Source organism: Oncorhynchus mykiss, chromosome 11 (assembly GCF_013265735.2).
Source record: "Oncorhynchus mykiss isolate Arlee chromosome 11, USDA_OmykA_1.1, whole genome shotgun sequence".
Taxonomy (NCBI): Eukaryota; Metazoa; Chordata; class Actinopteri; order Salmoniformes; family Salmonidae; genus Oncorhynchus; species Oncorhynchus mykiss.
In genome coordinates, this window is record NC_048575.1 from 926,898 (window position 1) to 945,921 (window position 19,024).

The 19,024-nt window shown below is 44.7% G+C and overlaps 1 protein-coding gene across 4 annotated transcripts in view; it reads right to left on the reverse strand.

The window, feature by feature from the left end:
- The window catches only part of LOC110535157 (glycogenin-1), a 30,785-nt gene extending 17,175 nt beyond the window's left edge, over positions 1-13,610 (reverse strand). For all 4 annotated transcript variants that reach the window (XM_021620022.2, XM_021620019.2, XM_021620020.2 and 1 more), the window contains exons 1-4: positions 13,469-13,610; positions 10,167-10,302; positions 7,858-8,032; positions 7,627-7,789 (exon numbers count right to left, since the gene is read on the reverse strand). In XM_021620022.2, coding sequence (XP_021475697.1) covers positions 7,627-7,789; positions 7,858-8,032; positions 10,167-10,302; positions 13,469-13,478 — 484 coding nt within the window. In that variant the 5' untranslated portion in view covers positions 13,479-13,610. The remainder of the gene's footprint in view (positions 1-7,626; positions 7,790-7,857; positions 8,033-10,166; positions 10,303-13,468) is intronic.
- Positions 13,611-19,024: the final 5,414 nt, after the last annotated feature.

Consider the following 19,024-nt stretch of genomic DNA (forward strand, 5'->3'; position numbering starts at 1 on the left):
GAATGCTAATGCTAAATGCTACATTAGCCATCAATACTGTTACACAAATGCTTGTTTTGCAATGGTTGAGAAGCATATTTTGAAAATCTGAGATGACAGTGTTGTTAACAAAAGGCTAAGCTTGAGAGCTAGCATATTTATTTCATTTCATTTGCGATTTTCATGAATAGTTAACGTTGCGTTATGGTAATGAGCTTGAGTCTGTATTCACGAACCCGGATCCGGGATGGGGAGATCAGAAAGGTTAAACAGCTTGGAAAATGTCAGAAATTGTGCTTCAGAAGCTTCCGATAGGCTAATTGTCAATTATTGTGGATGTATTTCGAGGCCTACCTTCAAATGCAGTGCCTCTTTGCTTGACATCATGGGAAAATCTAAAGAAATCAGCCAAGACCTCAGATCTTATTTTATTTTTTTATAGACCTCCACAAGTCTGTTTCATCCTTGGGAGCAATTTACAAACGCCTGAAGGTACCACGTTCATCTGTACAAACAATAGTACGCAAGTATAAACTCCATGGGACCACGCAGCCATCATACCACTCAGGAAGGAGACACGTTCTGTCTCCTAGAGATATACCTACTTTGGTGCAAAAAGTGCAAATCAATCCCAGAACAACAGCAAAGGACCCTGTGAAGATGCTGGAGGAAACAGGTACAAAAGTATCTATATCCACAGTAAAACAAGTCCTATATCGACATAACATTGAAAGGCCGCTCAGCAAGGAAGAAGCCACTGCTCCAAAACCCCCCCAAAAAGCCAGACTTCGATTTGCAACTGCACATGGGGACAAAATAACACTTTTTGGAGAAATGTCCTCTGGTCTGATGGAACAAAAATAGAACTGTTTGGCCATAATGACCATCGTTATGTTTGGAAGCCGAAGAACACCATCCCAACCGTGAAGCACGGGGGTGGCAGCATCATGTTGTGGGGGTGCTTTGCTGCAGGGGTGGTGCACTTCACAAAATAGATGTCATCATTAGGGACAATTATGTGGATATATTGAAGCAAATTCTCAAGACACCAGTCAGAAAGTTAGCTTGGTCGCAAATGGGACTTCCAAATGGACAATGACCCCAAGCATACCTCCAAAGTTGTGGCAAAATGTCAAGGACGACAAAGTCAAGCCCTGACCTCAATCCTATAGAACACGTGGGCAGAACTGAAAAGGTGTGTGTGACCAAGGAGGCCTACAAACCTGAACCAGTTACACCAGCTCTGTCAGAAGGAATGGGCCAAATTCACCCCTTATTGTGGGAAGGTTGGACCATGGAAACACTACAATATGCTGCATGACCTACCAGCAGACCATGGAAACACTACAATATGCTGCATGACCTACCAGCAGACCATAGAAACACTACAATATGCTGCATGACCTACCAGCAGACCATGGAAACACTACAATATGCTGCATGACCTACCAGCAGACCATGGAAACACTACAATATGCTGCATGACCTACCAGCAGAACATAGAAACACTACAATATGCTGCATGACCTACCAGCAGACCATGGAAACACTACAATATGCTGCATGACCTACCAGCAGACCATAGAAACACTACAATATGCTGCATGACCTACCAGCAGACCATAGAAACACTACAATATGCTGCATGACCTACCAGCAGACCATGGAAACACTACAATATGCTGCATGACCTACCAGAAGACCATGGAAACACTACAATATGCTGCATGACCTACCAGCAGACCATGGAAACACTACAATATGCTGCATGACCTACCAGCAGACCATGGAAACACTACGATATGCTGCATGACCTACCAACAGACCATAGAAACACTACAATATGCTGCATGACCTACCAACAGACCATAGAAACACTACGATATGCTGCATGACCTACCAGCAGACCATAGAAACACTACGATATGCTGCATGACCTACCAGCAGACCATGGAAACACTACAATATGCTGCATGACCTACCAGCAGACCATAGAAACACTACAATATGCTGCATGACCTACCAGCAGACCATGGAAACACTACAATATGCTGCATGACCTACCAGCAGACCATAGAAACACTACAATATGCTGCATGACCTACCAACAGACCATAGAAACACTACAATATGCTGCATGACCTACCAACAGACCATAGAAACACTACAATATGCTGCATGACCTACCAGCAGACCATGGAAACACTACAATATGCTGCATGACCTACCAGCAGACCATGGAAACACTACAATATGCTGCATGACCTACCAGCAGACCATAGAAACACTACAATATGCTGCATGACCTACCAGCAGACCATAGAAACACTACAATATGCTGCATGACCTACCAGCAGACCATGGAAACACTACAATATGCTGCATGACCTACCAGCAGACCATGGAAACACTACAATATGCTGCATGACCTACCAGCAGACCATAGAAACACTACAATATGCTGCATGACCTACCAGCAGACCATAGAAACACTACAATATGCTGCATGACCTACCAGCAGACCATGGAAACACTACAATATGCTGCATGACCTACCAGCAGACCATGGAAACACTACAATATGCTGCATGACCTACCAGCAGACCATGGAAACACTACAATATGCTGCATGACCTACCAGCAGACCATGGAAACACTACAATATGCTGCATGACCTACCAGCAGACCATGGAAACACTACAATATGCTGCATGACCTACCAGCAGACCATATAAACACTACAATATGCTGTATGACCTACCAGCAGACCATGGAAACACTACAATATGCTGCATGACCTACCAGCAGACCATGGAAACACTACAATATGCTGCATGACCTACCAGCAGACCATAGAAACACTACAATATGCTGCATGACCTACCAACAGACCATGGAAACACTACAATATGCTGCAAGACCTACCAGCAGACCATAGAAACACTACAATATGCTGCATGACCTACCAGCAGACCATGGAAATACTACAATATGCTGCATGACCTACCAGCAGACCATAGAAACACTACAATATGCTGCATGACCTACCAGCAGACCATAGAAACACTACAATATGCTGCATGACCTACCAGCAGACCATGGAAACACTACAATATGCTGCATGACCTACCAGCAGACCATGGAAACACTACAATATGCTGCATGACCTACCAGCAGACCATGGAAACACTACAATATGCTGCATGACCTACCAGCAGACCATGGAAACACTACAATATGCTGCATGACCTACCAGCAGACCATAGAAACACTACAATATGCTGCATGACCTACCAGCAGACCATAGAAACACTACAATATGCTGCAAGACCTACCAGCAGACCATGGAAACACTACAATATGCTGCATGACCTACCAGCAGACCATAGAAACACTACAATATGCTGCATGACCTACCAGCAGACCATGGAAACACTACAATATGCTGCATGACCTACCAGCAGACCATGGAAACACTACAATATGCTGCATGACCTACCAGCAGACCATGGAAACACTACAATATGCTGCATGACCTACCAGCAGACCATGGAAACACTACAATATGCTGCATGACCTACCAGCAGACCATGGAAACACTACAATATGCTGCATGACCTACCAGCAGACCATAGAAACACTACAATATGCTGCATGACCTACCAGCAGACCATGGAAACACTACAATATGCTGCATGACCTACCAGCAGACCATGGAAACACTACAATATGCTGCATGACCTACCAGCAGACCATGGAAACACTACAATATGCTGCATGACCTACCAGCAGACCATAGAAACACTACAATATGCTGCATGACCTACCAGCAGACCATAGAAACACTACAATATGCTGCATGACCTACCAGCAGACCATGGAAACACTACAATATGCTGCATGACCTACCAGCAGACCATGGAAACACTACAATATGCTGCATGACCTACCAGCAGACCATGGAAACACTACAATATGCTGCATGACCTACCAGCAGACCATGGAAACACTACAATATGCTGCATGACCTACCAGCAGACCATAGAAACACTACAATATGCTGCATGACCTACCAGCAGACCATGGAAACACTACAATATGCTGCATGACCTACCAACAGACCATGGAAACACTACAATATGCTGCATGACCTACCAACAGACCATGGAAACACTACAATATGCTGCAAGACCTACCAGCAGACCATAGAAACACTACAATATGCTGCATGACCTACCAGCAGACCATGGAAATACTACAATATGCTGCATGACCTACCAGCAGACCATAGAAACACTACAATATGCTGCATGACCTACCAGCAGACCATGGAAACACTACAATATGCTGCAAGACCTACCAGCAGACCATGGAAACACTACAATATGCTGCAAGACCTACCAGCAGACCATGGAAACACTACAATATGCTGCAAGACCTACCAGCAGACCATGGAAACACTACAATATGCTGCATGACCTACCAGCAGACCATAGAAACACTACAATATGCTGCAAGACCTACCAGCAGACCATAGAAACACTACAATATGCTGCATGACCTACCAGCAGACCATGGAAACACTACAATATGCTGCATGACCTACCAGCAGACCATAGAAACACTACAATATGCTGCAAGACCTACCAGCAGACCATGGAAACACTACAATATGCTGCAAGACCTACCAGCAGACCATGGAAACACTACAATATGCTGCATGACCTACCAGCAGACCATGGAAACACTACAATATGCTGCATGACCTACCAGCAGACCATGGAAACACTACAATATGCTGCATGACCTACCAGCAGACCATGGAAACACTACAATATGCTGCATGACCTACCAGCAGACCATGGAAACACTACAATATGCTGCATGACCTACCAGCAGACCATGGAAACACTACAATATGCTGCATGACCTACCAGCAGACCATGGAAACACTACAATATGCTGCATGACCTACCAGCAGACCATGGAAACACTACAATATGCTGCATGACCTACCAGCAGACCATGGAAACACTACAATATGCTGCATGACCTACCAGCAGACCATGGAAACACTACAATATGCTGCATGACCTACCAGCAGACCATGGAAACACTACAATATGCTGCATGACCTACCAGCAGACCATGGAAACACTACAATATGCTGCATGACCTACCAGCAGACCATGGAAACACTACAATATGCTGCATGACCTACCAGCAGACCATGGAAACACTACAATATGCTGCATGACCTACCAACAGACCATGGAAACACTACAATATGCTGCAAGACCTACCAGCAGACCATAGAAACACTACAATATGCTGCATGACCTACCAGCAGACCATGGAAATACTACAATATGCTGCATGACCTACCAGCAGACCATAGAAACACTACAATATGCTGCATGACCTACCAGCAGACCATAGAAACACTACAATATGCTGCATGACCTACCAGCAGACCATGGAAACACTACAATATGCTGCATGACCTACCAGCAGACCATGGAAACACTACAATATGCTGCAAGACCTACCAGCAGACCATGGAAACACTACAATATGCTGCATGACCTACCAGCAGACCATAGAAACACTACAATATGCTGCATGACCTACCAGCAGACCATGGAAACACTACAATATGCTGCATGACCTACCAGCAGACCATAGAAACACTACAATATGCTGCAAGACCTACCAGCAGACCATGGAAACACTACAATATGCTGCAAGACCTACCAGCAGACCATGGAAACACTACAATATGCTGCATGACCTACCAGCAGACCATGGAAACACTACAATATGCTGCATGACCTACCAGCAGACCATGGAAACACTACAATATGCTGCATGACCTACCAGCAGACCATGGAAACACTACAATATGCTGCATGACCTACCAGCAGACCATAGAAACACTACAATATGCTGCATGACCTACCAACAGACCTTAGAAACACTAGAATATGCTGCATGACCTACCATCAGACCATGGAAACACTACAATATGCTGCATGACCTACCAGCAGACCATGGAAACACTACAATATGCTGCATGACCTACCAGCAGACCATGGAAACACTACAATATGCTGCATGACCTACCAGCAGACCATAGAAACACTACAATATGCTGCATGACCTACCAGCAGACCATAGAAACACTACAATATGCTGCATGACCTACCAGCAGACCATGGAAACACTACAATATGCTGCATGACCTACCAGCAGACCATAGAAACACTACAATATGCTGCATGACCTACCAGCAGACCATAGAAACACTACAATATGCTGCATGACCTACCAGCAGACCATGGAAACACTACAATATGCTGCATGACCTACCAGCAGACCATAGAAACACTACAATATGCTGCATGACCTACCAGCAGACCATAGAAACACTACAATATGCTGCATGACCTACCAGCAGACCATGGAAACACTACAATATGCTGCATGACCTACCAGCAGACCATGGAAACACTACAATATGCTGCATGACCTACCAGCAGACCATGGAAACACTACAATATGCTGCATGACCTACCAGCAGACCATAGAAACACTACAATATGCTGCATGACCTACCAGCAGACCATAGAAACACTACAATATGCTGCATGACCTACCAGCAGACCATGGAAACACTACAATATGCTGCATGACCTACCAGCAGACCATGGAAACACTACAATATGCTGCATGACCTACCAGCAGACCATGGAAACACTACAATATGCTGCATGACCTACCAGCAGACCATGGAAACACTACAATATGCTGCATGACCTACCAGCAGACCATGGAAACACTACAATATGCTGCATGACCTACCAGCAGACCATGGAAACACTACAATATGCTGCATGACCTACCAGCAGACCATGGAAACACTACAATATGCTGCATGACCTACCAGCAGACCATGGAAACACTACAATATGCTGCATGACCTACCAGCAGACCATAGAAACACTACAATATGCTGCATGACCTACCAGCAGACCATGGAAACACTACAATATGCTGCATGACCTACCAGCAGACCATGGAAACACTACAATATGCTGCATGACCTACCAGCAGACCATGGAAACACTACAATATGCTGCATGACCTACCAGCAGACCATGGAAACACTACAATATGCTGCATGACCTACCAGCAGACCATGGAAACACTACAATATGCTGCATGACCTACCAGCAGACCATAGAAACACTACAATATGCTGCATGACCTACCAGCAGACCATGGAAACACTACAATATGCTGCATGACCTACCAGCAGACCATGGAAACACTACAATATGCTGCATGACCTACCAGCAGACCATGGAAACACTACAATATGCTGCATGACCTACCAGCAGACCATGGAAACACTACAATATGCTGCATGACCTACCAGCAGACCATGGAAACACTACAATATGCTGCATGACCTACCAGCAGACCATGGAAACACTACTCCGATAGACCTACATTTGTACAAAAGTGCCAATGGTTAGCTCTATGTAATGAGTATAAGGTAGCATTAAAATACACAAGTCATGGGATGGGAAATGGACGTTCCATTTCTTAACAAAACAAAAGGAAACATTACAAACTAACACGTACCATCGAAGCTGCCGTGCTCTGCGCAGTACTGGAGCAGTTTGCTGTACGTTTCGTTGGAGGGTCGGAACACGAACACGCCGGAGTTGAAACAGTCTGGCCAGCCGGGATCCGGGGCCGCAGACAGCTCCTCTCTGTCAAACAACTCATCTATGTTCTGTACCACCTGCAACAAACACATACAGGTGAACTATACCGTACCAGGGGGAGTGTGCACAACACCAACGGTCTCACCAGTGTGTCTGCATCCATGAAGACACATTTGGAGTAGTGTGTAAGGGTCCAGCAGTGTAGCTTGGTGAAGGTGACTCCCAGGTCAGGTCTCTTCATCAGGTCCAGGTGAGCTGCGTCTCCACTGTCCAACACATCCACCAACAGTACCTCGTCAAAGATCTTGAGAAGCACTCCCCTGGTGGAGGTGGAGGAAGAGGAGGAAGCAGAGACTGCATGACGTACCGTCAATATGGTGTACAGTGGAAAGCATTCTGAATAACTGCAGTGGTGATGAGTCAGGGGCATAGGGCGGGGGCCAGGGCTTACCATGCCAAACTTGTAGGGCAGGGGTATTCAACTCCTACACAATGATCCGGACAAGACAATCAGCTGTAAAACCCGAACTGTGTGAGCTACAAATGTCACCAATACGGAGAAACTCAACACAACCGTGCCAGTTGGTTGGCTCTACGACATCCACAAGTTTAGGGCAGTCATCTGAATACTGTCGTGGACGTCCTCGTTTCTCACAAAACCAACTGTCCAGACCGAACCATTGGAGCTACAATATCGAAAGGGGAGCCTAGCGAACACTAAGGTGTCAGTTGTTCTGCTCTACGATGCACACGCTTCATGGGAGTCATCTGACGCTAACACAGTACGGGGGTTGTAAAAATTGCAGAAAGTGCATTGGGTGAAATGTGCCAAAAATAACACAAGTAGACATGTATTTTCTTACATAATCAGATATAGGACAGACTTCTAATTTTTGTTCCTTATGACTTTTTTAAAACTTAGTTGACATTTATGAATGTGTCATTCAAAGCATTTCTATGGGCTATAGCAGTAAAGGCCTAACTCAATATTTCATAAAATAATTGATATACATACCAATATGGGGTCCTAAAATTAAAAATAAAAACAGCCAAATTAGATTTTATGGCCATCAAACTCCATTTGTTAGCTTAGTAGATATTGCAATCTATGGGCATAGACCTATACGGGTTATTAAGGGAAATGTAACTGGGAAGTGACAGGTTCTTACATATATGGTCAGAGAGTTCAACTCACACGTCCTCTGCTGGCATTTTCTAAACGCATATTATGGTATGCTACCCTCAAAGTACATTTGTTTCAAAACTCTTAAGTCCTACAAAAATATTCTTAGAACTGTTTACAAATTGTCAAATACTGGAATAAGATTTGACAAAATATATCACCAATTACTGTTCCAAAAAATACAAATAAAATATTTTTCCTTACAATAGGGGGAAAAAGCAATTGTGTCATTCCAAACTTTAATCTGGATTTTTTTACCATTTTGTGCCACTCAAGCCTTTCCCCTATCCAGCCATGCCATTCTCTAGCCTACTGCTGCAGGTACCAGCCAAAATAAAGGAACCAAAGCATCTTAACGGGGCATTGGGCCACCATGAGCCGCCAGAACAGTTTCAATGCCCGTTGGCATAGTTTCAATGCCCGTTGGCATAGTTTCAACAGTTGTCTGGAACTTCCTGTGTGGAAGCTCCTGCAACATACTTTGTATCCTTCATTTACTGGCGTTTCCTTGTTTTAGGCAGTTACCTGTAGAATGGACGGAGGGGCATTGCACTGAATATTACACTGCCATTCCTTTATCCGCAATGTCATGTAGTTTATGTGTCGGGGGGCTAGGGTCAGTTTGTTATATCTGGAGTACTTCCTGTCCCATTCGGTGTCCTGTGTGAATTTAAGTGTGCTCTCTCTAATTCTCTCTTTCTCTCTCTCAGAGGACCTGAGCCCTAGGACCATGCCTCAGGACTACCTGACATGATGACTCCTTGCTGTCCCCAGTCCACCTGGCCGTGCTGCTGCTCCAGTTTCAACTGTTCTGCCTCATTATTATTATTATTCGACCATGCTGGTCATTTATGAACATTTGAACATCTTGGCCATGTTCTGTTATAATCTCTACCCGGCACAGCCAGAAGAGGACTGGCCACCCCACATAGCCTGGTTCCTCTCTAGGTTTCTTCCTAGGATTTGGCCTTTCTAGGGAGTTTTTCCTAGCCACTGTGCTTCAACACCTGCATTGCTTGCTGTTTGGGGTTTTAGGCTGGGTTTCTGTACAGCACTTTGAGATACCAGCTGATGTACAAAGGGCTATATAAATAAATTAGATTTGATTTGCACAACATCTGAAGAACTGCATAACTACATTGAACGCTTTTCTGAAAAGACGTATTTCCCAACAAGGACGATGAAATTCATCGCTGGTTGGAGTAAATTCTTCAACAAGTGAAACCATTTAGATTTGGTTGTAAAACATTGTCCTTTAAAGAGGTTCTTACTTGCAGGGATCAGAGACGTGGGGGCCGATCATTACCACCAGCTTCCTGGTTGTCTGGTGGTTCCTCAGGGACTTTCCCAGGACCATGGCTCCTCTGGCATAGTTGTCATTGGTGGCCAATGTCACAAAAGCCTGGTCTGGATGGGGGGGGGGGCATAACTTGTTAATACAAATTTAGGAATAACATTTGCGTTAGGTTCAAATGGTGTGAATCCTACTCTTAAAACCTTCCCCAAAAAATACTTTGTAAGGACACACATTTTTTCATATATTTTTAAACAGGGTGTCACATTGAGATTAAAAATCTATTTTACGAGAGCCCTGTACACATTACAATAAAAACATGCATATAAAACAATATCATTCAGCACAATAAAATGTTATAAAAGCAATCCCATTTAACTACATAGAGGTCCTCAATCAATAATGTCAACTGCCTGAGGGGCACCAGCACATTTAACCCGATTGAACTCTGCAGATTGATCCACAAAATAGGGGCAAAAAACTAAACAGATTTCCCCAAATCTGTGGAGACTGGAGGGATCTCTTGTGTCATCGATTCCTGTGAACGGGTAACTTATAATTCTTATCCTAGTTAATGTTAGAGGGAGTTTGTCAGTTCGTTTTGGGAATGCAGCTCTTAAAAACAGAGGTCCTTCCCACATGTTTATACAGACTACAATGAGTCCTAAAATTGTCCCGTGATGAAACCTAATGGAAGACGGCGTCCAAGGGGTTTAAAAACAGAGGTTGTGCCGCATGTAAACAATATTACCAACAGCCAACACAGGGAGAAGTTTGAATAATCTCTTATTTTTAATACTACGGATTGATTTATTTCTATAACAAAAAAAACCTTAACCAGATGTTCTATATATTCGTTACAAAGGACAATTTATCAATCCTGACACCCAGGTACTTATACTGAGAAAGTTCACTGCTTGACATGCATGATGAAATCCTGGTTGAGAATGAACAACAAAACAGCATGTAAGTGAACTAAATAGGTTTTGATGATGTTTTACTGGTTATGGGGATATGGGTAAATGCCAACCAAATAATTTTGGGGTGTGTTGCAACTATTTAGCCTTATGAGAAGGTTTAAAAGGCAGCTAAAATGTTAAATATCGGTGTCGGGTTTTTTGGCATGGAAAATACCGGATATCAGTCAAAACTCATCAGTGCATCAAACTAACAACTCAAATTGTATTTGTCACAAGCACTGAATACAACAGGTGTAGTAGACCTTATCGTGAAATGCTTACTTACGAGCCCTTAATCAACAATGCAGTTGAAGAAATAGAGTTAAGAAAATATTGACTAAATTAAAGTAAAATTGTGAGGGAGTGATGTCCAATGGTCTGCGGCAGTTTTAACAATGACACCAATGTCTGAACGCCAGACAGAATGGCCAAGGGCTTGATGATGTCTACTTTGGCATGCTGTGCCAGATAGGAAAATTTATAAAACTACCCATAGACTCACGTCTCAACAATGAAATGATTGTAAGCTAACAAAGGGCAAATAGATTCATGTAATTATAATGCCAAATGTAGAAACTGGCAGTTAATATTAGCAGGCCTGGCTGGTCAGTTAAACAATCCCCTGGTATAGTAAAAACTACACTTGGTATTGGGGGCCAACTGGATAACAGCCTGGTAAAAAGAAACCACTGGATACAAAACCTCAAATTGTGTTCAGATGCCAAACCAGGTACAGCTGAAGTGAAATTATGCATTTCCAACTGTACCTCCCTCCCACCCCGTATTGCCATTGGTCCCAAGAAAACAGCTGATGTTATATTAGAAGCAAGAAACCCCAAAGCAATCTGCCACCCAAAAAAACAGTCAACAGAAGTCTGTTCTACTGGATCTCTGCTACTCTTACTGGTAAAATGCCATTTCTATGATAAGCACAGAAAGACATGCTGTTGGCCTTCAGGCCTCAACCCACTGACTATATGAAGATCTAAAAAGTGCTGCTATCGCAAAGGCAGATGACCATGGGATGACACCTTTTGTAAGTCATGGGGACAGGATGTCAGGTTTCACTACTACATTTGTCAGGTACATATATAACTGTCGTTTTAGTGTGCATCTTGTATTGACTTTAGGTAGGCCTATAAAAGCTTAATATAATAAAACACTGCGAGAAGGCTGTGTAGGCTTACAGGACATGCAGTTTCACTTGGAACAGTAATTCAATAATCAAGTAGCATACGTCTAGCTGTCTACAGCAATGCAGGTACAGTGCGATTTAACCTAACACTAGATCTGCACTGTCGTCTAGGATTGATGCCCTCCGTGGACCGGCTCGTACATAAAGCATTCTCCGTCTCAGGCCGCAAAGGCATCATTTTTCTCCTTAACTATATTTAATGACAGGCCGTCAAAAATATAAATGATATCACTTTATTGGTCAAGTGTGCAGGCGGTCCAACAAAAAGATGTCTTCTGCTTTTCACCAAACACCTCTAAAAACAGGTTTTGGAGAGGTGCGGGGGGCTGCCACAGAGCGCCTGGGGTGCTGTGCCTTGCTTAAGGGCACAACGGCAGGAATCTACGATTTGATTTTAGACACCCTCAAAATGAAGGCCAGAATTGACGCGTTGCACTAAACCCAAAACTTGTGGTTTTCAATAATATATATATTTTTTTAGGTTACTGTAACAAGCTTTAACGGTGGGCTCGTTTTTCCACCAGTTCCCAGTTGTATTAAAGTCTAAACGCAGGATGAGAGAGAGAGACCCTTTGAGTAAGAAAATGATTCATTTGCAGCCTGAATGGACGTTGTTGAACCGGTCCACACCAGTATTAACGGCTGGGTACATCAGTGCCAGACAGCACCGACTGAGCGGTCCCTGTCGGCTGTTTAGGGTACGTGGGAATATGGGGTTACAACTAGGGAGAGACTGAGCAACAGCGAAACTCATTGACCCAACCGTTATCCACACAGCCGTGAAACGTATCGATACGGCTCTATTAAGAAAGTCCGTGTTGCAAAACACGCGGTGATGGAAAGCGGAAAAGAGACTAAATAACGACTCAGCCGGTTTCCACATGCCGGTTGTGTCACGGATCGACAAAAAACAAAATAACGGCAACAAACCAAACTGTACATTTCTCAACGTGCCTGCCATCCCATCATTTATATACGACGGACATTGCTGCAACTCCACAGTAACTTTTTTAGCCTCTGACAGTGGCAACAATCACGACAAGTTACTTAGTTTCCACCGTGTCTGCCACAGCCAAACTTCCATCACATCATCCAAGGATTACATTGTAACAACCCGTCACGTACCTTTTGACATATTGATGGTAGAAGTTGCAGATCCTCTGTAGATTAGACACAGCACCTTCGTTAGGAAAGGACAAGCCTACGACATGGAGGTGAATTTATAGACGCATGTAGACCGTGGGTCACGTGACAGGGTCTTGGCGCACACCCACTCCTGCTCTATCTATGGAAGGGTTCCGCAACTGGCGGCCCGCGGATCACAATCTGGCCCGCAGGGGATTTTATTTCATCCCAGAGGTTGCTGAGCAAAAGAAAACAATTATTGTTGGACAAAAAAGACTGTAAAAAAAACAGCAAATCAGCTCCAAGTGATTAACATTTAGTAAATCTGTTCCAAAGTATTCTCGGGCATGATAGAGAGACATATGTGACCGTATACAAACATAAGCAAGGTTTAATATGATTATGTTTTAGTCAAATATAATAGATGTTTGGGCTTCTTGCAGTCAATTTGCAGTCTACAAATTATTTGTAATTATGTTCCCGTCCCATGACCGTCCGCTCAAGAAAAAATCTGCCCGCAACTGAATCTAGTTGATGATCCCTGATCTATGGAGAAGGACCTCGCTGGAGAAGCCCCTCTTCGAGGTCCACCATCCGTTTTAATTTGCGGAGGCTTTCCAGACAGACGATGAGCAGTGTGGGGTTCGTATATATACAGAAAAAATATAGAAACGCAACATGTAAAGTGTTGGTCCCATGTTTTGTGCGCTGAAATAAATGATTCCAGAAATGTTCCAAACCCCAAAAAGTGTATTTCTTTAAAATTCTGTGCAGAAATTTGTTTACATTCCTGTTAGTGAGCATTTTCTCCTTTGCCAAGATAATCCATCCACCTGACAGGTGTGGTATATCAAGAAGCTGATTAAACAGCATGATCATTACACAGGTGCACCTTGTGCTGGGGGCAGTAAAAGACCACTCTAAAATGTGCAGTTTTGTCAGACAACACCACAGATGTCTCAAGTTTTGAGGGAGCATGTAATTGGCATGCTGACTTCAGGAATATTGAATGCTAATTTCTCTACCATAAGCCACCTCCAACATAATTTTAGAGAATTCTTTACCTGTGGGATCATCTGACACCAGCCACCTGGACAGCTAATGAAATTGAGGAGTATTTATGTCTGTAATAAAGCCCTTTTGAGGGGAAAAACTCATTTTGATAGGCTGGGCCAGGCTCCCCAGTGAGCCCACCCACGCCTGCACCCCTTCCCAGTCATGTGAAATACATACAATACCTGTCAAACTTTTGGAAAAACCTTCTCATTCAAGGGTTTTTCTTTATTTTTTAACTTCTTTCTACAATGTAGAATAATAGTGAAGACATCAAAACTATGAAATAACACATATGGAATCATGTAGTAACCAAAATAGCCAAAAGAGTGTTGAACAAATCAAAATATATTTTGTATTTGAGATTCTTCAAAGTAGCCACCATTTGCCTTGATGACAGCTTTGCACATGCTTGGCATTCTCTCAACCAGCTTCATGAGGTAGTCACCTGGAATGCATTTAAATTAACAAGTGTGCCTTGTTAAAAGTGAATTTGTGGAATTTCTTTCCATCTTAATGCGTTTGAGCCAATCAGTTGTGTATACAGAAGATAGCCCTATTTGGCAAAAAAACAATTCCATATTATGCAATAACAGCTCAAGTAAGCAAAGAGAAATGACAGTCCATCATTATTTTAAAAATGAAGGTCAGTCAATCCAGAAAATTTCAAGAACTTTTACAGTTTCTTCAAGTCCTATCGCAAAAACCATGAAGCGCTATGATGAGACTGGCTCTCATGAGAACTACCATAGGAAGGGAAGAACCAGAGTTACCTCTGCTGAAGGTAAGTTCATTAGAGTTAACTGCACCTCAGATTGCTGCCCAAATAAAAGCTTCACAGAGTTTACGTAACAGACCCATCTCAACATCAACTGTTCAGAGGAGACTGCATGAATCAGGCCTTCATGGTCAAATTACTGCAAAGAAACCACTACTAAAGGACACCAATGAGAGGAAGAGACTTGCCTGGGCCAAGAAACACGAGCAATGGACATTAGACCGGTGGAAATCTGTCCTTTGTTCTGATGAGTCCAAATTAGAGATTTTTGGTTCCAACCCCTGTGTCTTTGTGAGACACAGAGTAGGTGAATGGATGATCTCTGCTTCTGTGGTTCCCACCGTGAAGCATGGAGGAGGAGATGTGATGGTGTGGGGGGGCTTTGCTGGTGACACTGTGATTTATTTAGAATTCAAGGCTCACTTAACCAGCATGGCTACCACAGCATTCTGCAGCAATATGCCATCCCTGCTAGGTTGGGCTTAGTTTGACTATCATTTGTTTTTAACAGGACAATGACACAACACACTTCCAGGCTGTGTAAGGGCTATTTTACCAAGAAGGAGAGTGATGGAGTGCTGCATCAGATGATCCCTCCACATTTCTATGGTGGGATTCTGGCTGTGGCTAGGCTAGGTGAGACAGGCCTCATAATATTTCATTTCATATCGGGTGATTGTGGAGGCCAAATCATCCGATGCTGGAGGGAATTATTCTACATATATGCTCTCCTGGTCTATTGGTTTTCAAATAAACTTTCCTTCATTCTCTAGCAGACAGAGGCATTATCCTAGTCATATTAGCGTCCCATGCTAGTTGATGATAATCCTAGTCATATTAGCATCCCATGCTAGTTGATGATAATCCTAGTCATATTAACATCCCATGCTAGTTGATGATATTTCTGGTCATATTAGCATCTCATGCTAGTTGATGATAATCCTGGTTATATTAGCATCCCATGCTAGTTGATGATAATCCTGGTCATATTAGCATCCCATGCTAGTTGATGATAATCCTGGTCATATTAGCATCCCATGCTAGTTGATGATAATCCTAGTCATAGTAGCATCCCATGCTAGTTGATGATAATCCTAGTCATATTAGCATCCCATGCTAGTTGATGATAATCCTAGTCATATTAGCATCCTATGCTAGTTGATGATAATCCTGGTCATATTAGCATCCCTGTCTGACTCTGATTTGGATTATGACTCGTTGCCTGCCTTGACTTACCTTTTCCCTGCCCCTTGTACTAGAATAAACTATGAGACTCGTACTATCTGCCTCCTGTGTCTGCATCTGGGTCATACCTGAAACGGGATAGTACGAACTGGCCCAGCAGACTTACCTTTTTCCTGCCCCTTGTACTAGAATAAACTATGAGACTCATACTATCTGCCTCCTGTGTCTGCATCTGGGTCTAAGCCTGAGTCTTGACAGTACGAACTGGCCATGACCGACCCAGCAGATTCGGACCGGCTCCACAACACCCTCTCCTCCCAAGGAGCCACCATTGGAAGACACGAGGAGTTACTGCAAAGCCTTATGGAGGGACTTCATACCCTGGCAGCACGCCATGACCATGTATTCGATACATTGCTGGAGCAATTCCTCTGATTCCCTATTAGGCAGCAAGCCACTACAGTAAAATCCCAGAATCTCAAGATCCCCAAGACCAGTGGCACTTCTTTCCAGCCTACCCAGGTGTCCTGAGAACCTTGCTCACCACCTCCGGAGCACTACGCTGGAGATTCTGGAGCCTGCCGTGCTTTTCTCTCACAATGCTCCCTCATCTTCGAGCTGCAGCCTTCTTCGTTCCCCCTCGGACCGCTCGAAGATAGCGTACCTCATAACGCTGATGGCAACAATCCACCATAACGCTGATGAGCATAACGTTGATGTCTGGGAGCAACAATCCACCGTTTGCCTGAGTCTGGAGGAGTTTGTGACGGAGGTACGAAAAGTGTTCGATTCTCCGTTGTCCGGGAGAGGGGCTGATCCATCTACGTTAAGACTCCCGTAGTGTGGCAGACTACGCAGTGGATTTTCACACGTTGGCGGCTGAGAATGCCTGGAACCCGGAAGCCCTTTTCAACATGTTCCTTCAAGGGTTAAAGACGAGCTCGCAGCCCGGGAGCTTCCCATGGACCTCGACTCCCTCATCGCCTTGACCTTAAGGCTCGATGGGCGTCTACGGAAACGTTGGCGGGAGAGGTCTGTTCCCGGTTACACTCGCTCATTCACTGCTCCCACCTGGCCTCTGAGAAATCCCGGAAGTGCCCAACGTCCACCTTATTGAGAGAATCCGAGGTCACCCGAGTGCCCACGAGAATGACAGAGGGTGGCCGACTCGCCTCCTCCAGAGCCAAAGCTACTGTGAAGGGGTAGATTGTCTACGGATTAACGTTTACGCAGGTTGAGCACCAGGAGCTGTCTGTATTGAGGGACTATAGGATATTATATTTCCAACTGTCCATTAAAAAGACCAGGCTCACCAGTAGGTTTGAGTACTCTGGTGAACCATACGGGGATTTTCCAATCTCCGATTACTCGTACCCCTCTCCATGCCACCCTGTTGGGGTCTTCATGGCTCCAGAAGCACAATCTACTGATCGACTGGGCTACTGGTTCTATCGTGGGTTGGAGCCCGTTCTGCCATGCACAGTGTCTTAAGTCAACACAGCCTGCCCTGGGCATCTTGCAGGTTTGGGTGAATCCTTGGATCTCTCTGCCATTCACGCCTCCAGGAGGTCTTCAACAAGGCACGCGCTACGTCTCTCCCTCTCCCATCGACCCTACGATTACGCCATTGACCTTCTTCCAGGCACCCCTCCACCTCGGGGTCAGCTTTACTCCCTGTAAGGCTATGGAGGAGAACATTGAGGACTCTCTCACTGCAGGGAGTGTTCATCCACCTGCCTCTCCCGCTGGCACGGGGGTTCTTCTTTGTGGAGAAGAAGAACAAAACCCTGCGCCGTGTATCGACTGCCGGGACCTTAATGACATCACGGTTAAAAAAACATTACCCTCTACCACTCATCTCCTCGGCTTTCAAACCTCTTCAGGGAGCAACCATCTTCTCAAAGTTGGACCTTCTGAATGCCTACCATCTGGCTCGGATATGGGAAGGAAACGAGTGGAAGACAGCCTTTACCAGGGCTAGCGGAACTATGTTCCAGGCCCTGGTCTACAATGTGCTCCGGGACATGCTGAACCGGTTCGTATTTGTCTACCTCCACGACATAATTGTATTTTCCCATTCAGGGGTCTAGCACCCTAGCCAGGGCTCTAGCACCACATCCAGGGCTCTAGCACCACAGCCAAGGCTCTAGAACCACCACCAGGGCTCTAGAACCATCATCGGGGCTCTAGAACCACAGCCATGGTTCTAGAACCATGTTCAGGGCCCTAGAACCACCAACAGGGCTCTAGAACCACAGCCAGGGCTCTAGCACCCCAGCCAGGGCTCTAGCACCCCAGCCAGGGTTCCAGCACCACATCCAGGGCTCTAGCACCACATCCAGGGCTCTAGCACCACAGCCAGGGCTCTAGAACCACCACCAGGGCTCTAGAACCATCATCGGGGCTCTAGAACCACAGCCATGGTTCTAGAACCATGTTCAGGGCCCTAGAACCACCAACAGGGCTCTAGAACCACAGCCAGGGCTCTAGCACCCCAGCCAGGGCTCTAGCACCCCAGCCAGGGTTCCAGCACCACATCC